Source organism: Panthera leo, chromosome B1 (genome assembly GCF_018350215.1).
Source record: "Panthera leo isolate Ple1 chromosome B1, P.leo_Ple1_pat1.1, whole genome shotgun sequence".
NCBI lineage: Eukaryota > Metazoa > Chordata > Mammalia > Carnivora > Felidae > Panthera > Panthera leo.
In genome coordinates this window covers 201,175,195-201,195,706 of record NC_056682.1, presented here as the reverse complement: position 1 = coordinate 201,195,706, position 20,512 = coordinate 201,175,195, and the positions used below count along the sequence as shown (strand labels likewise).

Below are 20,512 nucleotides of genomic sequence, written 5' to 3'. Positions count from 1 at the left end.
TGAGCGGCGTGGGCAGGCGTCGGGGCAACCCCAGCCCCACGGCCCCCGCCGGGCTCCTGCTGTGTGCGCGAGGGCCCCGGCCCCTCCTTCTGGAACGTGGACCGAATTGCTGGTGTGAGGTCAACCTGCCACGTGTCGCGATGGGCCCCGTGTCTCTACAGGGCAGAGGGAAGCTCTCACTTCTGCAAAGATTCTTTCCCAGACAGGAAAGGACACACGCGTGACCGGAGAGGATGGTCCCATGGTGGGGGCGGGGACCCTAAATGTCCATGTCCGTTAAAGCCAGGGCTGTATGTGCCGCATCTGCGGACAGAGCAAGGCCCTTGGGTCTGACCCCCCCCCCCTTGGGTTGTAATTGGAGGCGACTGTCCAGCCAGGAGGAGCTGGTGGGTGACTGGGGGGGTCCTCTGCCCCCAGTGCCTGGAGTAACAGTGTCGCCTGAGGGGGTGGCACACCCCCTCGATCCTGCAGGGGCGAGCACGGGCCAGGCCAAAGGAAGCCCCCTGCTTCTCACCTGTGTCTGTGTCCCTCATGGCCACCAGGATCCGGACCCCACCTCGCAGGAGGAAGCTGATCTTCTGTGCCTTCAGCACCTGCTGGATGGCCATGAGTCTCTGAAAGCAAGAAGAGGAGAGTGAGAGGGTCCTCCGGAAGCCACCGGAGGGAGCGGGAGAGCTGGGCAGACATCTGCTCTGACCCTCCAGAGCTGCAGGGTTGGGGGAGGGCACTCAGCTTCTTTGGGTCTCAGTTTCCTCATCTGTAAAATGGGAATACTTGCCAGCTTGCGCTGAGAACCTACAGAGGGGCACGAAGGTGACCGAGCTGGGGCCTGACCACTCTCGTTCTCGTTGGGACCACAGAGTGTGGTAAAGTTGGGGAGCCCAGGGGTGCTCAGGAGGCCCCGAGACCTGGCAGTGGTCAGGGAGGGCTTCCCAGAGGAGGAAGATCAAGACGAGAACAAGATGGGGACAGGACAGGTGACCTGGGCCAGGGAGTGACCGCACCCCTGACGGAGAGCAACCCCAGGAGGTGATGTTGCTGGATCACGGGGTGGGGGGCGGCTGGCCTCTTGGAAAACGAGGGGGAGTTTTCCTGGTGTTCAGAAGGGGACCAGCTGCCCCATGTGGCTGCCCAGGTGTCATTCCTCTGCACAGGTGGGTGTACAGGTGCTGGGGAAGGGGCCTCCCACAGGATGGTGGTGCCTGGGGCTCCCCTTCCCAGGGTGCCTTGGGTGGGACATTCTGGGGGCCAAACTCGGCCTCCACGAACAACAGCTTGGCACCCGGTGTTCCTTGGGAATGCGGGGTCTGCGTCTGGGACTGTGCTGCAAGGGTCAATGCCTCCGGCCCCGTGCCCGGCACACGGCAAGGGCCAGGCGGATGCCGTGCGGTCAGTGACCGTGATGGGTCCCTAGGATTTTTCACCATCCTCAGGCACACGGTTTACCCTCAGCTCAGGACAAGGGGGGTGACAGTTCCCCCGTGTCCCTCCCCATCTCCTTCCAAATCTCTCCTGAGCGCCCACATCTGAATCCTGCAGAATCTGCCCATCTGCTCTCTACCTCGAGGGCCGGGGTGGGCGGGGGGTGCTGTGGGCCCGAGTGAGGGAGGTCCCCGAGGCCCGCCGCGCCTTCCCCAAGCTGTGCGGAGCCCCTGTGGTTAGCTACCTGTCTGAGAAATGGGTACAGTCACTCTCAACCCTCTGCTGTCCCACCCCCCAGAGACACGGCAGGGGCCGGGGGCTTGGCAGGCCGGGGAGCCCTCAGGTGCCGATGCGGATGCCCTTTGGGAAACGCTGTGGGCCAGGCCCCGACGGTCACGTCTAACCAGGAGGCAGCGTGGGAGTGGTGTGGAGCAGCCACAGTGACATGGGGCTCCCTGTCCTCTCCGTGGTCCTGACGGTGCCCCCCGCCGAGCCCCACTTCCCTCGTCTGTAAAATGAGACGCTATCAGCCGCCCACAGGCTGTGTGACCGCTCAGCGCTGGTCAGTCTTTCCAGACGGCCTCCAGGGGCATCTGTCTCACGACCAGTCCAGAGGGGGGTGGGGCTTCTGATTCTTTTTTTTTTCTTGAGATAACATTTGCTTTCTTCAAGCGTACAAATCGGCACTTTTTAGGGTACTTACGGTCATGTAGCTATCACCGCTGTCTGACTCCAGAACATTCTCATCATCCCCAAAGGAAACCCGTGCCTGCCAGCCGTCTGCACCCCCCGCACCTCCCCAGCCTCTGGCAGCCGGAGCCTGCTTTCCGCCTCTGCGCGCCTGCCCCTTCCGGACATTTCCGTCAACGCAGGCATCCAACAGGCGGCCTCGGTGACCGGCCGCTTCCCCTGCGCGTCCCGTCTGCCGGGCCCATCCCAGTGGCAGCAGGTGTCAGACCCGCATCCCTTTTGACGGCTGCCTAAGACTCCGTTGTGTGGACGTCTGGCTCGTGGCCACTCTGGGGCCGCTGTGAACACCTGTGTGCCTGTGCGCGTGGGCGAGCATTTCCGGTCCTGCGCACGCGCCTCCGGGGCCGTGCCCGACGCTGACCCTGCCTAACCTTCTGGGGACCTGCTGGTCGGCTCGGCACAGGGCTGTGCTTGCAGTGCCCCGGGTCCGCCTTCCGCTCTCCTCCTCCACCCGAGTTTCGGTCTGTTTGGGGAAGCGTTACAGCCACCCCAGGGCATCCCGGTGGCTTCGATTTATCCCTGGGTCCCCATCCTGTGCCCGCGACACGGCAGGTCTTCTGTCTGCCCAGATGAGGGCTATTCTCTGAAAGCTGTCCCATGCAGTGAGGACATTGGCTAAGTGGATGGGCCCTGATTTCCACTCTGTCCCGAGACCCACACCCTGGGTGCTCGGGCCAGTGTGACCAGCTCCGGCCACCGGAATGTCCCCCCCGCGGGTGGTCCCACCCCAGTGCCCTTGTGCCCCGCCATTCCCCAACACAGTGACCTTGGAGGCCACCAGAGTCCCAGGGGTGCAGCCACGGAGGGAGGAGAGCCGGCCACCTGCGTCAGGCAGTGATTGGTGAGATCACTGGTGATCTGGTGAGTGACACTGGTGAGTGACTGGTGGGCCTCTACGTGACAAAGAGCCCCCGAGACTCTGTGCTTGCTGTGACTTACCACCAAACCCTGGGCACTAGGCCACCAAACCCTTGGCGGTGCAGGGAGAACCTGGGTCCAGCGGCCTCAGGAGATACCTTGTCACTTGTGAGATTCCTCTTCCTCGCGGGCCCGGGAGGGGGCAGGAGCACGTTCAGGTCGGCCACGGTGGGCAGCCCCGGCTTTACAACGGTCACCAGCAGCTCCTCGGGGACGCTGGTCTCCTGCAGGGACACGGACAAGCCCCTCCTGAGCCGCCTGTCTTCTCTGTCCCCTGCCATGCTCTGGGGCCCCCAGGAACACCCTCTCTCTCCTCTTGCTCTGTCCAAGTCCTGGCCACCTGTCCTTCGAGCTAGTCCTGAGCCTCGCGCCCCACAGGGATGGCCCCCGAGCCCGGTAGCCCCCTGACAGTGGCCTCCCCCAGGCCAGGCCTGCTACCTCCAGATCATTCTTCACACTGAGGGTGAGCAGAGCCCTCTCTGGCCAAGCTCCTCCCAGGCATCAGGGCTCCTGACCAAATAGTTCCTCCAACCCACAAAGCTCAGCCTCCACGGGTCCCTCTGCCTCCTGAAAATCCCACTCCGTGCGCTTCTATCTGGCAAACTCCTATTCAGCCTTCAACACCCAGGCCAGTATCACCAGCATTATTAACTGGTTGAGGACAGGCACAGCCAGAGTGGGCCTCAGCCCGTGACAGCCTTGGATGACTGTGGGGGGCTGGTCTTTCCTTCACTGACGGACCAAGGGCCCTGAGTGGCCTAGGCCCACCCTGGAGCGCCGCCTCGGTCTGCTGTCTGTGGGCTCCCCGGGGGCAGCAATCGCATGGATTCTCTCTGGCTCCAGTATCCGGCCCAGAACAAAAACTCCGTGAATAAATGAATATCATACTAAGGAGCTTCTGGGCCATCAGAGGACAGTGACTGTGTCCTGTGCAAACAGCTGGTGCTCACTCGATGTGCATGGAGGACGTCGGCCTGCCCCTCCCCGGTGAGCTGGCGCTCCAGCCGCCTGTCCCGCAGAGCCAGGGCAGCGGGCCCTAGCTGTCCCCGGAGCACCGGGCAGACAGCCTGAAGACCGGGTCGCCGGGACTGAGGGCAGCTCCACCCGCCCCGCCCCGCCCCTCCCTCGGTGCTCTGGGGCCCCGCCCCTCCGAGGCGCCCGCAGGTGCTGGGGAGGCCCCGGGGTGGTGGGCTGGGGGCACCTTGGAGAGCAGCCGGGTCACCACCAGGCCGACGTCCTCTCTCCACTCAGGGGTGTTGGGGTTGTGCACATCCAGATCCGTGGAAAACCGCAGAGGCACTACCTGAAATTGGTCTGAAAAGTGGCAGAAACGGGCGAGCTGGTCAGTCCTGGGCAGCAAGGCTCCGCCCTCCGGCAGGAGGCCATGCACCCTGGATGGCCCAGGACTGCCCTGGCTTCAGATCCCGTGGCCCGCTTTGGAAAACAAGAGTCCTTCCTGCGCCAGCCACTGCCCGGGGCAGGGCCCACCTCACTGACTGGCACCTAATAACGAACATTAAAACCCCTGTGGCCACCAGGGAGGGCGGGCCCGGCACGCGCCAAGCCTGCCTTATGAGCTCTGCACCATTCACTCACAAGGATGGCTACACCCCATGAGGTCGGGCTCCCTCCCCCCAGGGATCCATGGACTTCAAGGGCACTGGTCTCCCCACCAGAGTAAGAGTCCCTTGAGGGCAGAGGTGCCACCTTCTCTTTCTCTCCCATTTGCCAGGGTCCCCAACCCAGAGGCCCACTCTGGAGCCCCGTGCAGGTGGTTGTGAGAGGAGCTCGCTGTAGTCCCTCCAGGTTCCTCCTGAGCCTCATGGAGGAAGGAGGCTTTGTTGGGGCTATGCGGCCCAAGGGACAAGCGCTTTGTGACCTGGGAACCCAGCAGCTTACGGCAGGGGAGGCAGTGACTATTTCAAAGCCCTGGGCTCAGGACCCTGTGCACATGTGTTTGCGAATGGAGGGACAGCCAAAGGCAGGCCCACTAAATATTTAAGTGATGGCTGCTGTCCATAGGAGAGGCTGTTGGTAAGCAAAATGAGGTTTTATCAGTGTGATGACAAGGGCAATAACACCCTGGGGGGGGGTCTCTTCCATTTTTAGGATTAATCTCCTATTGTAAATGTCTCCCATGAGGGACTTGGGGCCCCCAGTGAGTGGGATCCAGAATGGGAGTCTCAGGAAAGGCTATGTTAGGGGTCCTCTTACTTTAAGTTAGAATCATGTGACAAGGGGGCAGGAGAGGTCAGGCTGCTGGGAGGCTGGCAGACCCGGTGACCCCGACAAGTCGGTCACTCGGCCACGTCCTCTTTCTGTGCCGTGTGAGGCCCATGAGGGCCACCGGACACAAAGACTCGTCTGTGTTCATTTTACAGATGGGGAAACTGAGGCCAGGGAAGCTGGGGAGCGTCAGAGCTGTGTTCACCCGCTCCTCTCCCTAGCCTGCGCTGCCCTGCATGACCAGATGCCACACAAACCCAGCGCTCCCGAGAAGGACGAGACGTGCCTCCCGTCCCTGGGGAGGGGGCTCACCCAGCACGCGGACCACCTTGGAGTCCTGCAGCACCGAGTTTCCGCAGGCGGCCTGCACAGTCACACGCACGTCCCCCGTGTCTGCAAACCGCGTGGTCACAGAGTTCTCCAGGGAGAGCAAGGGCTGCGGGGACCACGAGCACGGTCAGGGCAGGTCCATGCGGGAGAGCCGCCCGCTGCCCAGGGCCTCACCCAGAATGTTCACTCTCTCCCGCTCCGGTCGGGGCATGGGGGCAGCAAGGGGGGGACACGGGGAGGGCCCCCCCAGAGGCACCAGCTCTAAGTCAGGGCAGCCTGGACCCAGTCTCCCAGTGGCCCCTTCCTTCCAGACCTGCTCACAGGGCTGGGCTGGGAGTAGCGGAGTTGGGATTTGAACCCGGAGCTGGGCGCCCTCCTCAACCCCACCCCCCATTCCAGGGAAACGTGATCTGGGGCCTACGGCTCCTCCCGCCCGGCTTCTGGTTCTGGGCCTTCAGTGCTGTTGGGGTCTTTCTGCCTGGGGTGCAGGGCTAAGCTTACTGAATGAGGGAAGGACGCCCCTCTTGAGGTCTCGAGGGCTCCCCGGCTAAGGTGGGCAGCCCTGCCCGCAGAGACCCTCCAGCCCTCCTACCGGTGACTGTCTGTGGCTCCCCGCTGCTTACAGGGTACAACCCAGGGCTCTGGGGAAGGCTTCTGAGATCAGGTCCGGCCCCCGTGACCCCCTCCTCCATGAAGCCTTCCCTGACCACACCCAACGCCCAGACTAGAAACGGCCTGATCTTCTGGAGCTCGCAACACCTCACCTGCCCCCTTCCTGTGATGCGTATCACAACTCGGGTCACCTGTCGTGTTCACACCTCTCTCCCCAGGAAAAGGCAGTGTCTGGTCCACTTAATCCTGCGTCCGCCACACTTAGACACAGCCAAACACGAGCAGGTGCTCGGGAAGAAAGGCTGGTGTGTGCCCACCTCATGTCATACCCTGTGTCCTTCTGCCCAGGCCCCGGGGCACTGCCCGGCCCCACTGTCACCCAGGTGCCAGCCTGTGGGTCCCGGGGCCAGCGCACCTGCAGGCTGTGGCCGATCCACCAGTAGAAGACGGTGAGGTTGGGGTTCAGGGGCAGCAGCACGGCCGTGAGGTTCACCTCCTGGTTGAGGCCGACGACAGGAAGCACTTCGAGGTGCAGGGCCTGCAGGGGGGCTGCGGGGCCCGGGGAAAGGCCGGGGTTAGACGGCGTCAGGGCACTGGCATTTCAGAGGCTGCCTACTGGGCACTGTCACCATCACCTTCGTCACTTCCACCAGCTGCATCACCAAACCCACCGTGGCACGGAGCACCCGGGGTGTGGACCTGAGCCCAGCCTGCCTGTCTCCCTGCCCCTCGGCCTGCCAGCCTGAGGACTGGGGTCTCCCTGCATTCCCCCCAGGACCGGGGCCCTCTGCCCCGGGGAGGGACTCTTGGCCTCAAAGGGGCGACGGACTTACAGTTGACCTGGACAAAGAGCACCGCCTCGTCGTGCCCCGCCACGTTCTCCGCCCGGACAGACACGCGGTAGACGCCGGGGCTCTCGTAGCGGTGCCGGATGGGCTCCTCGGTCGACGTGAGGTTCACGTACACGGCCTTGAAGCCATCCCCGAGGTCCACCTGGTACTTGGTGGTCAGGACATCACCCTGCGGGAGAGACCACCAGGCCACTCAGGGGCGGCCGTAACACGGACGGGCCAGCAGCGGGTCGTTTACTCATTCCCTCCCTCGCTCCTTTCCTCACACGCCGTGGGCCCGGGCCCCCAGGCACCTGCCTGCCCCGGGGACCTCCGGCCTGGCGTTCCGGCTGAGGAGGGCAGGCACGGCCCAGAGCTGCAGAGACGCAGGAGCGTGGGAGCAGGGCGGCGGGCCCGGCGGGCCAGGGACACCCACTGAGGCCTGAGCCAGGGGCCGGATGGATCTCAGGGCAACGGCCAGAAAGATCCTGTCTGCAGGATCCTGTCTGCAAAATCGGGAAACGTTTTCCCTTCTCTGATGCCGAGCGCCGCGGTTCTGGGGTGTTTCTTTGATCCCGTTCTCCGTGGGGCAAGCATGCCGCTCGGACGCACAGGGTCCGTGCAGCGCGGGGCTCCCTGCACCTGCTGTCCCTTCCCGGTGTTTGAGCCGCTGGGGGTCGTCTGACGGTCTCCGCTCGGGACTGGGGGTGCCAGTCCCCACAGAACCACAGCTTCCTTACCAAGGCACGGGAAATCCAGCGGAAAAAACCCTGATTTTCTCCAGCTCATAGCGAGAAAGCGTTCTTGCGTTCCTTCTCATGCCCACTCCCCTCCCTCCCCTGCCTGCCTCCCCTTCCCTGCAGGAACACCCTGAAAACCTTGTCCCGGTGACCAAGAACGACACAGGATTAGCACTGGCCGTGTACGAGCCTCTCATTTTACGGCCAAGCCCTTAAACTTAGAGACGTTTCACGTAAATTCCTTTTGTTTCACTTTCTCCACAAATACAGTTACTGGCTTGAACAGCATCCACCCCCTCAAGTCCACGTCCCCTCCCCCCCCCTCCTCGGAACTCAGAGCTTGGCCTTATTTGGAAACAGGGTCTTTGCAGAAGCCATTAAGATGAGGTCATGCTGGGGTAGGACGGGCCCCATCCAGTGGCCGTGTCTTTTCAAGAAGAGGCGGGGGTTTGGGGACACAGAAGAGACATCGTGTGGTGACAGGGCAGAGATTGCAGGGACTCAGTCATGAGCCAAGGGACACCGGCACCCAAGAAAGTGACGAGACAGGGAAGAATCCCTCCCCGGAGTCTCCGGCGGGAGCCAGGCTCTGCTAACACCTTAAATCAGACTTCTAGCCTCCAAAACTGAGAGCGAGGCATGTGCTGTCTTACATTTGCAGCACATGGTCACTTGTGACAACGGCCCGGGGACTCACATGCTGTTCTGTTCTATTGTCCTCACATGCTGGGCTGGAACCTGGAGGGTCAGGCCGGCTCACCGTTCAGTGCTCCCCGTGGACAGGCAGCCTCACAGGGACGGGGGGAGCGGGGTCTCCAGCCCACCTTGGCCTCTGTGCCCGCAGCCTGCAAGCCAGGCGCGCCTTGGACTGGACCCGGCCTGTGGCTTCGAGGGGTGTGGGGCGCTGCATCCCGCCTTGGGACCCGCGTTCCTGCCCGTGGGCCACCTGCCAGGCTGACTGATGCACATTGAACTACTCAAACATTTTACTCGGTTAAGAGGACTTGCCGTCTTTCCCCCTGATCAGAAAGGAGTCCAGCCTCAATGCCGGCAAATAGGAAACACAAGGACAGAGAGGAGCCAGGCCGCCGTAACCCCGCCCCCTGCACCTGCTGTCTCTCCTGTGCGCCTGCTTTTGTCTGTGTGCTGCTGAGCATGTTAGGAAGAGGGGACCGTGGGTTCGGAGGCAGCCCCCAGTTCCCACGCAGCGAAAGGACCCGCACAGACCCTGTGTGCCCCGTGCCACACGCCCAGGGCCAACACCCGCTGGAACCACAATCTCACACCCGGGACACAGACACGGTCGCAGCCGGGGTGCAGAGCCAGCCAGCCACCACGGGCACCACCAGCAGCAGCACCGTCCCACCCGCTCCCTGGTGGCCACTCATCTGTCCCCCGTCTCTGCAATCTTGTCCTTTCCAGAAGGTCCTATAAAGGGAGTCAGGTGGCACGGAGTCCCTGGGATTGGCTTTTCTCAGTGTAATTCTCTGGAGACCCACCCAGGTGGTGACGCGTGTCAGTGACCTGCTCCCTGTCACCGGGGAGTCGTGTTCCACGCCGTGGCCGCACCACTGTTCGACCAGACGCCCCCTGGAGGACACCTGGGCGTTTCCGGTTTCCGGCTCCCGTGCGGTCAGGCCGCCGGGACTCCCGTGGGCGGGCTCTGCGTGAACACGAGTCTGCGCGTCCCGGGGACAGACGCCCGGGGGGGGGCACTTGCTGAGTCACGCGGTGGCGGCTTGTTCTGCTCCGTCAGAAACTGCCAGACCGCTGTCCGCGGCTCTGGTCCCATCACCGCCCCCTTCCGCCGAGGCCACGTGTGAGGGGTCCCGTTTGCCCGCGTCCCCGCCAGCCCTGACGCTGCCACTCTCGCAGGTGCGTCGTGACGAAAGGGCCTCCGCCGGTTTTCCAACCGCGGTGTCGTTTTCTTCCCGGTACCAGCCCGGGCCGGATGTGAGCTGTGTGACTATTTTCCCCGGAACGTACTTCTCGTTTTCTTTACAGGGTCTTTCACGGAGCAAGAGCGTTGCCTCCCGCCCACGGCCGATGTGCCCGGTTTCGTTCGCGGAAGGTGCTTTCCGCGTCTGCTCCGCCTACACGTGGCCCAGCCCTAGGTCTGGACGCTTTCCAGCCTCTTCCGAAAGGATTTGCAGTTTTCCGGCTTCCGTTGACCTCTGCGGTCCGTCCTGAGTTGATCTGGTACCGGCTGTGAGGTTCTGGCCGGGGCTCGTTTTTACCGGCGGTTCATCGGCCGGGGACCGTCCTCCCCTCCGCGGGGATGTTTCTCCGCCTGTGGCACAATCAGCTGTGCATTTCCGAGCGGGTCTGTTTCCGGGTCCTTCCTCCATCAGCCCTTGTTTCTAATTCTTACTCACGTGTGGAACTTGGCCCCCGCCCCAGATGGAGCTGTTTCCACCCGCAGCTCGGCCCGTGCACGAGGATGGCCGGGTGTGACTTGTGCGTGTCAGTGTGTAAGTGTGTCTGCGTGAGACGTGTGAGTGTTACACCGTGCATGTGTGCACGTGCGGGAGCGTGTCCACCGCGACCCGAGCTCCCAGGCTTCCCCCCGCGGCCTCTTCCGGTCGCGGTGTGCACAGAGGCGCCTCTCTTACAGGAGCACCTTCTGGTCACCCCCCTCACCTCCAGCCACCCTAGCCCTCGGGGTTGGGACACTGGTGCAGTGGGGCTCACAGGCTCGTCCTGTCCCGAGAATCCACCCATGTGACAAAGCTGTGAGACTGAGGCTCTAGGGGGCAGCAGATGGCCATTTTTCCCGGACGGCTGTGCTGGGACTTAGGCAGCAGGTGGGTCCCCTCTGAGGGTCCAGGGACCCCACCTGGGGAGGGGACACCATCCTGCTGCCACGCCAAGATGCTGCCGTGACAGATGCCCGCTCCCCACCCCGGGGCCACCCCGGGGGCCCCAAGTGTCAATCTCAGGGCCAGGCCCGTCAACACAGGGACTGGAAACAGGCGGGACACGGGGTCCCCAGGCCCGGCCCAGGTCTGGGGGCCACAGACCAGATGCTGTCCATGCAGAGCCCCCTGGCCTGGGACCCAGTGCCAGCTCTGTCACTCGTCACCGTGTGGCTTCAGGCGGGTCACCGCACCTCTCTGAGCCAGGGTTCCCCGATCTACAAATCAGGTGACTGTGCACCCGTGAGCCTGGGCACATGGGCACTCACACATACAGCTCTGTGTCCTCTGGCCTCAGTTTCCCTGTTTGTATGAGACCAGAGTTACTGGTTTCCAACACCAAGGACCTCTGTCACCCTCACGGACCCCACCCTGGCACCGTATTGTGGAGGGCGTGTGTTAATAAAGCACGAACAGTTATAAAGCTGAACTTGCTTCATCTGACGTATCTGTTCACCAGAGATCCCAACGCCCAACGGAGTGGTGTGGACAGGCGGCTTGGGCTCCTGGGGTGGCCTCCCTCCAGGGGGAACAGGCTTGTCCTCCGTGCTTTCCTGTTGTTCGGAATGTCCTGCATGTTGGTAAGTCTTTGTGATTTCTGGTTTTGAATGTTCTACAGTGAGTTTGTTACCTGTCTAATCGCAAGAATTAAGCATGCTATATATTATTTTCAAAAGGCCAGAAGAAAATACAAAACTTAACAGTTGTTACCTTGGGGGCAACAGGAGTTTTGGTGATATTTATATTCTTGACATTTTAGGTGTTTTTTCAAATGTTCTACAATGAGCATAAATTCTTTTTAAAATCAGAATACAGGGGCGCCTGGGTGGTTCAGTCAGTTAAGCGTCTGACTTCAGCTCAGATCATGATCTAGTTTGTGGGTTCGAGTCCCATGTCGGGCTCTGTGCTGGCAGCTCAGAGCCTGGAGCCCGCTTGAGATTCTGTGTCTCCCTCTCTCAGCCCCTCCCTGCTGCCGCCCTGTCTCTCTCTCTCAAAAGTAAATAAAAATTAACAAAATGGAAAAAAAATCAGAAGAATGCATAACACTTGTACTAAAGAAAAAAAAATAAAGTAGGAGACTGGGAGGGAATTTACATATGTGTATATATTATATAAATTTAAATCTATATCTGTTTATCATCCATCATCTACCTCTAGGCTTAATCTTTGGTTCCGGGATTATAAATAATAATTTTGTTTAACTTCCTGCGTTTCTTAAGATTTAAGATGAACTAAATCAATATCATTAGAGGTTTCAAAACTTGCTGTCCAGGGGCGCCTGGGTGGCTCAGCAAGGTTACACATCTGACTCTGGGATTTGGCTCAGGTGATGATCTGGCAGTTTGTGGGTTCCAGCCCTGCGTCGGGCTCTGTGCTGGCAGCGGGGAACCTGCTTGGGACTCTCTCCCTCTCCCTCTGCCCCTCCCCTGCTTACTCTCTCTCAAAATAAACTTAAAAAAACTGCTGCCCACAGGAGCGAATAAATCTCGGAAGCAAGAGTCCAGTAAGGCGCACACGGGGCCGTGCACGGAAGTGTCCCCGCCACTGTGCCCGCGGCACGGAGACCCCTCCCCCATACCCTCCTCCACCGCCCCCTGGGGATCATGGATGGGCTTCATCCTTTCCACGCTGGACTGGGCCCGGGGAAGGGACTTCCGGTCCACTCGGCTCCCAGGCTTGGAAAAAACCGGCTGGAGGCAGAGGGGACGCCCACGCACGCCCGCCCGCCCCCTGCTCGCCTGGCGGAAGCTGCCCTCTGCGGGGACAGCGCGCGGCTCACCTGCTCCTGCCGCACCACGAACAGGACGTCCTCTCCCGGCCGCACGGCCACCGCGTCGCCGCGGATGCTGACCCGCAGGCCCCGGGGCGGCGTGAGCGGGCACTGCAGCGGCGCCGGGCTCTGCCGCGGGTCCACGCCGCCCTCACACACATTGGACACCACCTTGCGGTACCTGCGGCCGGAGGGAGGGTCAGGGTCCGGGCGGCCCGGCGGGGGAGGGCACGGGCCCCACAGCCCGGCGGGGACTGGCTGGTGGCGAGCCGTGGCTCCTCTGGCGGCCTCCTCCCGGCCCCACCGAGAGCCACCGCTAACCCCTGTCATCGCTGCCCCGGGTGGGAGCTGAGAAGCCAGGCTCAGGGTGGGGTGACCAGGGCCTGCCTCCCTCGCTGGCTGCTTCCGTGTCTGGTCACGGTGCTTCCCACGACCCTAGCACCTGCTCTCGCTGTGGCCGAGGGTGCGACTGGGGCCTTGCTGAGAATCGGGCCACCGGACGCCCCCGCTCCTTCGCCCCATGCATCTGCTGCAGAAGGGTTCCCTTCCCACGGCCCGGCCCTTGCCAAGTGGGGGAGACAGATCGCCTCCCGCATCGCGGTTAAGTCACCACTGGCAAGCTCTGGGAGTGGGTCCCTGAGAGAGAGGCTTTCAGCTGAAATCAGGAGGGTAAGCAGGAGAGGGAAGGGCATCTGGGCAGCGAGACCAGCAGGGGCAAAGGTCCTGTGGTAGGTGGTTGGAGCCAGAGTGGGGAGCGGGGCTGGGAGGAGGCTGGAAAGGAGTTGGGGGGGCAGAGACCCACGGGCTCTGGTAAACCTTTTAGGAGACCCCGGGCAAACCACGGCAGGGGTGGCATCATCTGACTTGCTGATGTGAAACTCCCTCAGGCCACACCCGGACTCGGGGCCCCTAAAACTAGCATCATTGGCAAAGTGCCTGGATAGGCCCACCCCCCTGGGTCTGGTGGCCCCTCCTGCCCCCACAGCTCAGCCACTGAGTACACATTCAGAGGTTTATCATGCAAAACACACTAGAGTAATTTAGAAGAAACTACACTCTAAGATCTACCCACACCCAGCACCTTACTGCCCAGAGTGCAACCCTTCACCCTTGATGTGGGACCTGGCGCTGACCCTTCAGACAGGAGTCTCTGCTTGCCAAACCCTAGTGGGTGCACCAGAGAGGCTGGCACTGCTGGGGGGAGGGAAGGAAGGGATATGGACAGGTGAATGGACGGGGGAAGGATGGAAGGATGGAAGGACGGATGGATGGGTGGGTGGAGGGATGATGGGTATGTGGCTGGACGGAAGGATGGATGGATAGATGGGTGGAGGGATGATGGGTACATGGCTGGACGGAAGGATGGATGGATAGATGGGTGGAGGGATGATGGGTACATGGCTGGACAGAAGGATGGATGGATAGATGGGTGGAGGGATGATGGGCACATGGCTGGACAGAAGGATGGAAGGACGGATGGATAGGTGGGTGGAGGGATGATGGGTACATGGCTGGACGGAAGGATGGATGGATAGATGGGTGGAGGGATGATGGGTACATGGCTGGACAGAAGGATGGAAGGACGGATGGATAGGTGGGTGGAGGGATGATGGGTACATGGCTGGACGGAAGGATGGATGGATAGATGGGTGGAGGGATAATGGGTACATGGCTGGACAGAAGGATGGAAGGATGGATGGATGGGTGGGTGGAGGGATGATGGGTACATGGCTGGACGGATGGACAGATGGTGGAGTTTATGCCACTGAGGCCAAAGCTTGCAACTTCCAGTCCTGCTTCCTCAAGTGCTGTCCTGTCCCTCCCCCTCCCCCAAGGGTCCTAACGGGGATTTTCTATTAAGTCCCCTGAGGTTCTCTTCCCGCTCACGACTTCCTCAAAGGGAAACAGAGTGTCTCGGGGCCTCCCAACCTGCGGGTCTGTCGTTTCACGTGCCTGTCACTTCTCTTCTCAGTTCTGGGCCAGCTCAAAGCACACTCTCTCCCTGATGCTGCCCCACGTGGGCTCAGATTGGACACCCTGCGGGGTTGGTGCCCGGGTTGAAGTCTCGGGAGCCCAGCAAATAGGACAGCCTCAGCCGACCTCTCTTTCTGTGGCTCTGCCCCGGGGAGCGACACGGAGAGGCCTGGGCCACACTCACCCGAGGCTGCTGGTGTAGGTCTGGCCCAGAACACAGTCATCTGGCGGGGACAGGGGGTTTTAAACCAGAAGTTGGCAAAACACTTGTTGGCATCAGACCCCGAGGAGGGAGAGCGCTCAAATCCGTAGTCGCTGGAGGAGAGAACAGCAGTCAGGAGGCAGGCCCGGGAGGGGACGGGAGCCAGTTTGGGGGTGGGGACCTCACAGCAAGGGCCTGCTATGCACCCATTTGTGGGGACACACAGGCAAGTCCATACAGCCCTGTCCAGCCTGAAAACAGTTACGTTCCAGGTGAGAAGGGATGCAGAGGGGATTCTGGGAACTCATAAGAGAACACTGAGCCCAGCGTGGGTGTCCTGGAGGGCTGCCTGGAGGAGGTGCACTGAATCTCAAAGAAAGGGCGGCAGAGCAGTGGACAGGCAGGGAAAGAGAGGGGAGGGGCACCACGCAGGGGGCCCCTCCAATGCTGGTGCAGGGAGGTACAGGGCCAGGTGGCCAGCGCGCAAGGGGGAGCTGGAGGGCAAGGGGTAAGGACGGCCAGGGAGGCAGACGATGGGCCAGAAGCTTTGTGAACCAGATTCTGGAAGTCGGAGAAGGGCTGGGTGGGCGCCGCTCGCCCCCGGGATGCCCTCCCCTATTCCTGGCATCCCCTCCCACCTGTGAGCGGGCCCCGGCGTAGTTGTGCACACGTGCCCGTGAGTTCTTTAACGCCCTTCCGTGACGCCGCTGGACTGAGTCTTGGCTCTAACGCACAGAATAAGGCGGCAGGAGGAGCGTGACTCAGACCCGCGCTGGGTGGCGGTGGCTGCCACCGCGTGAAGCTGCCTAGGACGCCCGAGAGGCCCGTGTCGGGTGCGGTCCTCACCAGAGGAAGTCTGACTCCCGGCACCGGCACACCCGGGCCTCCAGCGCAGACGTGAAGCTCTTCCCCTTGACGCACCAGGACGTGGGCTTTCTCTTCCGGAAACTTCTCTGCTGGCCCATGATGCAGCGGTCACCCTGCAGCGGGAGCGCGGCGTAAGGAGCTGGCCGAGAAGGGTCGACCGCTCTCCGTTATCTGGGGCTGCTGATCTTGTCCTTCCCCGAAAATAGCTGATTCTCAACCCCCAGGCGGCCACCAAGGCAGTGTCCCCTTTCACAGATGGGGAAACCGAGGCCCGGAAGGGCAAGTGGCGTGGCTGAGGTCAAGCTGGGGCAGCCTCCCTCCCATCACAACCCACAAGCATCCACTGAGCCCCCACAGCGTACAAGCTCCCCCTGGGGTCACAGGGCGGCTGGAGACCAGGAGAGCAGGCGTCTGTTGAGTTTCTCCGTGTCCCCTGCCCCCGGCCCTCGTGGTGCACGCCCGGTGCAGGAGCTGGGAGGAGCCACGGCCCTCAGGGCACAGGTGGACACACAGCCAGTCCTCAGCCCGTCCTCCCAACAGGCGCCGCCCCCTCCCTGCGACGGGCAGGGTGACGTGGCAGGTGCGAGAGCCGCCCATGCTGAAACCCCGAGCTTCCCCGTCACGCCTCGGGCAGCACAACCTGGTCTGGGCTGCAGGGGCCGTTTCCAGCCCTCATTTATTTCACTTAGTGCGACTGTCCCATTATTTGTTCTAGAAACATTTGCGTGCTTGAGATGATGGGGTGGGGCATTGGGTAATACACGATGCAGGCACTGTGTTGCCCTCCCATCTTACGACGGCTCCCGGATCCCAAGCGCACGGGCTCCGCGGTGGGGTCGGGGCCTGCGGTCCCCTGAGCCCGGCTGCAGACCCAAGCCCGGAGCAGCCCGGGCCCCACGAGGCGGCCGGAGAACCCGGCAGAAGGACTGGACGTCCGGGGCCGCCGGGGTTCTGGGAAGCCGTCCGGCAGGTCAGGTTCCTGGGGCCGTGCCGGCGGGGGGGGGGGGGGGGGGGGGGGTGGCCAGGCAGAGGGGGCCCTCCCCGCCTGCGCCCCGGCCCACCTTCAGGTCGCTGAGGTGCCAGGAGCCGTAGTCTTCCTCACCGCACTGCCTGGAGAACGAGGGCCGAAAGTCCACCTTGACGAGCTCCCAGTCTGAGCGGAAGCTGATGTGGCCGAAGACGCTGGGGAGGGAGGAGGAGGGAAGGGAGGGAAATCACCCGAGCCGGCCCGTCCCGACTCGGGGTGCCAGCCACCTCCCCTGCGGGCCTCGGCGACACCTCCCGGCCCTGGCTGGGCCATCCCGGGGGCCAGAGTCCCGGACCCCCGCCCCCCACCAGCACCGCGCCCAGCCGGCTGCAGGCATGTGGTCCTGGCCTTGGTATCCCCACCATCATCCTGCATCGTCGGTGGCTCCCGGATTGCACGCGTGGGGGTCATCCCACACGTCCCCCCCCCCCCCCCGCCAATAACCCAGGAAGTGGGTGCAGTGACAGGAGCCCCGGCTCCCAGCAGCCCCGGGCCCTTCCATAGCCTCCCACGGTCCTTGCTTGTGTGCTGCAGAATGACGGGAGGTCAGGTGGCTGTGGCGGTGCGTTTCCCGCCTCCGTCAGCCTCACCGTGCAGGGGGGGGGGGGGGGGGGGTCTGTGCCCCAGACCCCGGCTCTACAGAACCGGGCCACAGGCTGTTTTTCCAGGCACTGCCGGCAATCCGGAGTAAGGAGTCGGCACGCCGACTCACAGCGGCAGGATGGGAAGGACCTCAGCCTTGTGCTCCTCTCCCGCCCACCACGTGGCCCCAGCCTTGGCGAGCGGAGGAAGCGGGGCAGTGGAGCACCCTGGGTGCTCTCCGGAGGCCAGACCTTCACGGGGCACCCGTGATGTGCTGGGGGCTCCATATATGCTGTCTGGTCTAATCCTCGCCACAGCCTCGTGAGAGGAGTTCACTCCTATTTTCCAGAAAGGGAGACTGAGGCGCAGAGAGGTTGAGTAACTTGCCCAAGGTCACCCAGCCCGTTTGGGCCATTTCCTCTCCGTCAGCACTCAGGAGTCATCTGCTGAGTACCCACTGTGTACCCAAATCCCTCCGTCTTTGCAAAGGCTGCTATTTCAGGGGCTTCCCTGTGATACCCCACACTTGGGCTCCAAATGCCACCACAGAGGAGGGGGCCCAGCCTGCACGTCCTTGATCCTTCTCTAGTCCAGCCTGCAGCATTTGGGACGTATTACCAGAGGTCGAGCACCCGGGTGGGGGAGGTGATACGCCCTGTTGGACTCAGTCCCCTTCCATGCGTGCTGACAGGGACCGGATACTTGGGGAAGGTCAATCATGATCTGAAAGGATGCTGATCCCACTCCAGAATGGCAGAGGAGAAATGTGTGGGAGTGTTTTCTTGGGCCCATGATGGCTGGCTCTGAATGTCCGAGGCTGATACTTGAAGAAGGCTTTTGCTTTCACAGGGCGGCTCTGATCCAGGCCTGGGTTCGTGCCCCGTTTCCTACGTCTGTGATCTTGGGCAGGTTCACTCCCTCTGTACCCCATCCTCCTTGGCTTTAAAATGGGGACGGCGGCCCTGGCCTTTTCAGGAGTGATGGTAGGTTAGCAATGGTTTGTGCAGGGTGCCGGCACACGCAGCGATTTCTCTGCTCCCCAAAACAGTCCCACGAAGTAGACAACTATTACCTTCATCTTACGGATGAAACTCCCGCCTCTCCAGGCTGGTTCAGGGGCCTCCTCTGGTGTTCGAGGTCCCTGAGCCTCCCTCTGTCCCGGCCTTGACCTTCCCCTGCGGTCAGTCCCCTGGTCTCCTGTCTCCCAAACAAAGCCTGCCTGGCGGGTTACTTAAACAGTCTCAGTAGGAAGATAATCTCTTTAAGGGAGAACCTCCCACTAACGAAGGGACAGGACAGCCCGGCAGGCCTGGGTGGGGCGGGCGGCAGTGTGCTTTCCGGGCAACTTCCCGCCAGCTTAGGCCTGAGGCTGGGGGCTCATCTGCACGGGCCTCTCTGGGGTGTTCAGAAGCGTGAGTGCCCGGCCCGTCGCAGCCAGGGGGAGAGCCGATGAGGTCGCGGCAGCGTGGGGGCCCCACTGTGAGCTGGGAGGGCAGACGGGAGTGTGAGCTGTTAATTAACTAACCAGACGCTTCCAGGGAGTCCAGCCGGGGCATCGCTCCCAGGCGGTAAATCCGTGCCTGCCACGGGGCGCACAGCCACCGCGGGCTGAGCGGGCAGGGGAGGGGTCAGGCCGCCGGGCGCTGTCCTGGCCGGGCCTGTCTGCTCCAGGAATGCTGGAGCCAGGGCAGGGCCGGTCCCGATCACGACGTGGGAAGGCACTGCTCCTGCTCAGCCCACAGCTCGTCCTCCAGCCCGTGACTTAGCCATCCCGTCCCAGTTCAAGGTCAGCTGCTCCCAAACGCCCAAGACGCAGCTGGAGCCCTGTGCGGCCCTTCCCCACCCCCACCCCCGGCTGGCCCTGGTAAGCCAGCCTCCGTCCCACCGGTGAGGACGTGTGCCACTCTTCTGTTTGGTCTGCCCACCGGACCACCAGCTCCGGGGGTCCTCGGGGTCCTCGGCGCCCGGGACAGCGGGCGGCACGTTGCAGATCATGCTGGAGTGACCACGGAAGGGCTGGCCTACGTGGCCTCTGTGGTGTGGAGCCAGGTGGGCCTGGTCAGCGGGGGGAGGCGCTGTCCCTTCCTCTGCCTGTCCCTGTCTCCTGCCCCGCCTTGGGGAGCCCACTGGGGAGAAAGAGGCAAGAGCTAGGGAGGCTGACCGCAGAGACTGGTGCTCACGGCCCAGGCGCCCCGGCCCCGAGCCAAGCAGGGAAGCGTGCGGGGCCCTAACCAGCTTCCACGAACGAGGGCCGCGAACAACAAAGCCTGGAAGCCACAAGTGGGAAGTTTTGGTGTCTGCAGGGTGGGGCTCCGCCACAGGCTCTGGGGGAGGGTCCTTCCTGCCTCTTCCGGCCTGGCAGTCCTGGGGTTGTGGCCTCCAGTCTCCACCTCCCGGTCATGCTCTCCCTGCGTGTCTGTCGGCCTCCCTCCCCCCCATAAGGTCGTGGGGTTAGGGCCCCCCCCGCCCCCCCACTACTGCACCGTGACCTCGTCCCAGCCGATCACATCTGCCAAGACCCCATGTCCAAAGAAAGTCACAGGTGTTGGGTAGATGTGCATTTTGGGGACCCTCGGTCTCCCCAGTACAGGCGTCATGAATACAAGGCAAGAAGAGGGCACAGAGCCCTGCTGTGTCGCCCCAAGTGCGGCCAGGCACACGTAGGAAGGAGGCAGCTGGTAGAAATGCAGTGTGTCAGGCCCTGGCCCGGCCTGTGGGTCCGCTCTGCCTGAACGAGCCCCCGGGAGGTCAGACTGGCCAGGAAGGAGCCTTCCAGGGCCCGACCCCACTTTCCCCGGTGTCTGGGTGGGAGCAGTCAGGCCCCGGGCACCTGTTTCAGGCCCAGCCTCTCAGATCCCAACAGGGATCACGGTGCCTAGCGCAGCGTTTGGCCTGGAGTGGGGTGAGCTCTCCCTGTGGCCTCAAGGCCCCGCCTGACCCGGGCCCCGGCCTGGCTCTGCCCCGCATGGGCCCATCTGGGCGTCAGGTCAGCTCTGCACAGCGTGCCTCTGAGCCCTTCCAGGTGCCAAGAGTTCATGATAATGATGATGGAGGAGAGGAGGAGGGGGAGGGGGAGAAGGAGGAGGGGGAGGAAGAGGAAGGGGAGGAGGGACAAGAGGAGGAGGAGGAAGAGGGGAGAAGGGGTAGGAGGAGGGGAGGAAGAAGAGGGAGGAGGGGGAGGAGGAAGGGGAGGAAAAGGGAGGAGGGGTGGAGGAGGGACAAGAGGGGGAGGTGGAAGGGGGAGGAGGGGGAGGAGAAGGGGAGGAGGAGGGACAAGAGGGGGAAGAGGAAGGGGGAGGAGGGGGAGGAGGGAGGGGGAGGAGGAGGAGGAAGGGGGGAGGAGGGG

At 62.7% G+C, this 20,512-nt stretch overlaps 1 protein-coding gene across 1 annotated transcript in view; it reads right to left on the bottom strand.

Annotated features, from left to right (window-relative positions):
* SORCS2 (sortilin related VPS10 domain containing receptor 2) overlaps positions 1–20,512 on the bottom strand; it is a 468,792-nt gene that overhangs the window by 16,151 nt on the left and 432,129 nt on the right. Inside the window, 11 exon segments of the mRNA XM_042936992.1 lie at positions 515–614; positions 3,189–3,314; positions 4,292–4,404; positions 5,629–5,752; positions 6,674–6,807; positions 7,092–7,278; positions 12,524–12,695; positions 14,673–14,731; positions 14,734–14,803; positions 15,537–15,670; positions 16,619–16,739. Of these exon segments, the coding sequence (XP_042792926.1) occupies positions 515–614; positions 3,189–3,314; positions 4,292–4,404; positions 5,629–5,752; positions 6,674–6,807; positions 7,092–7,278; positions 12,524–12,695; positions 14,673–14,731; positions 14,734–14,803; positions 15,537–15,670; positions 16,619–16,739 (1,340 nt within the window).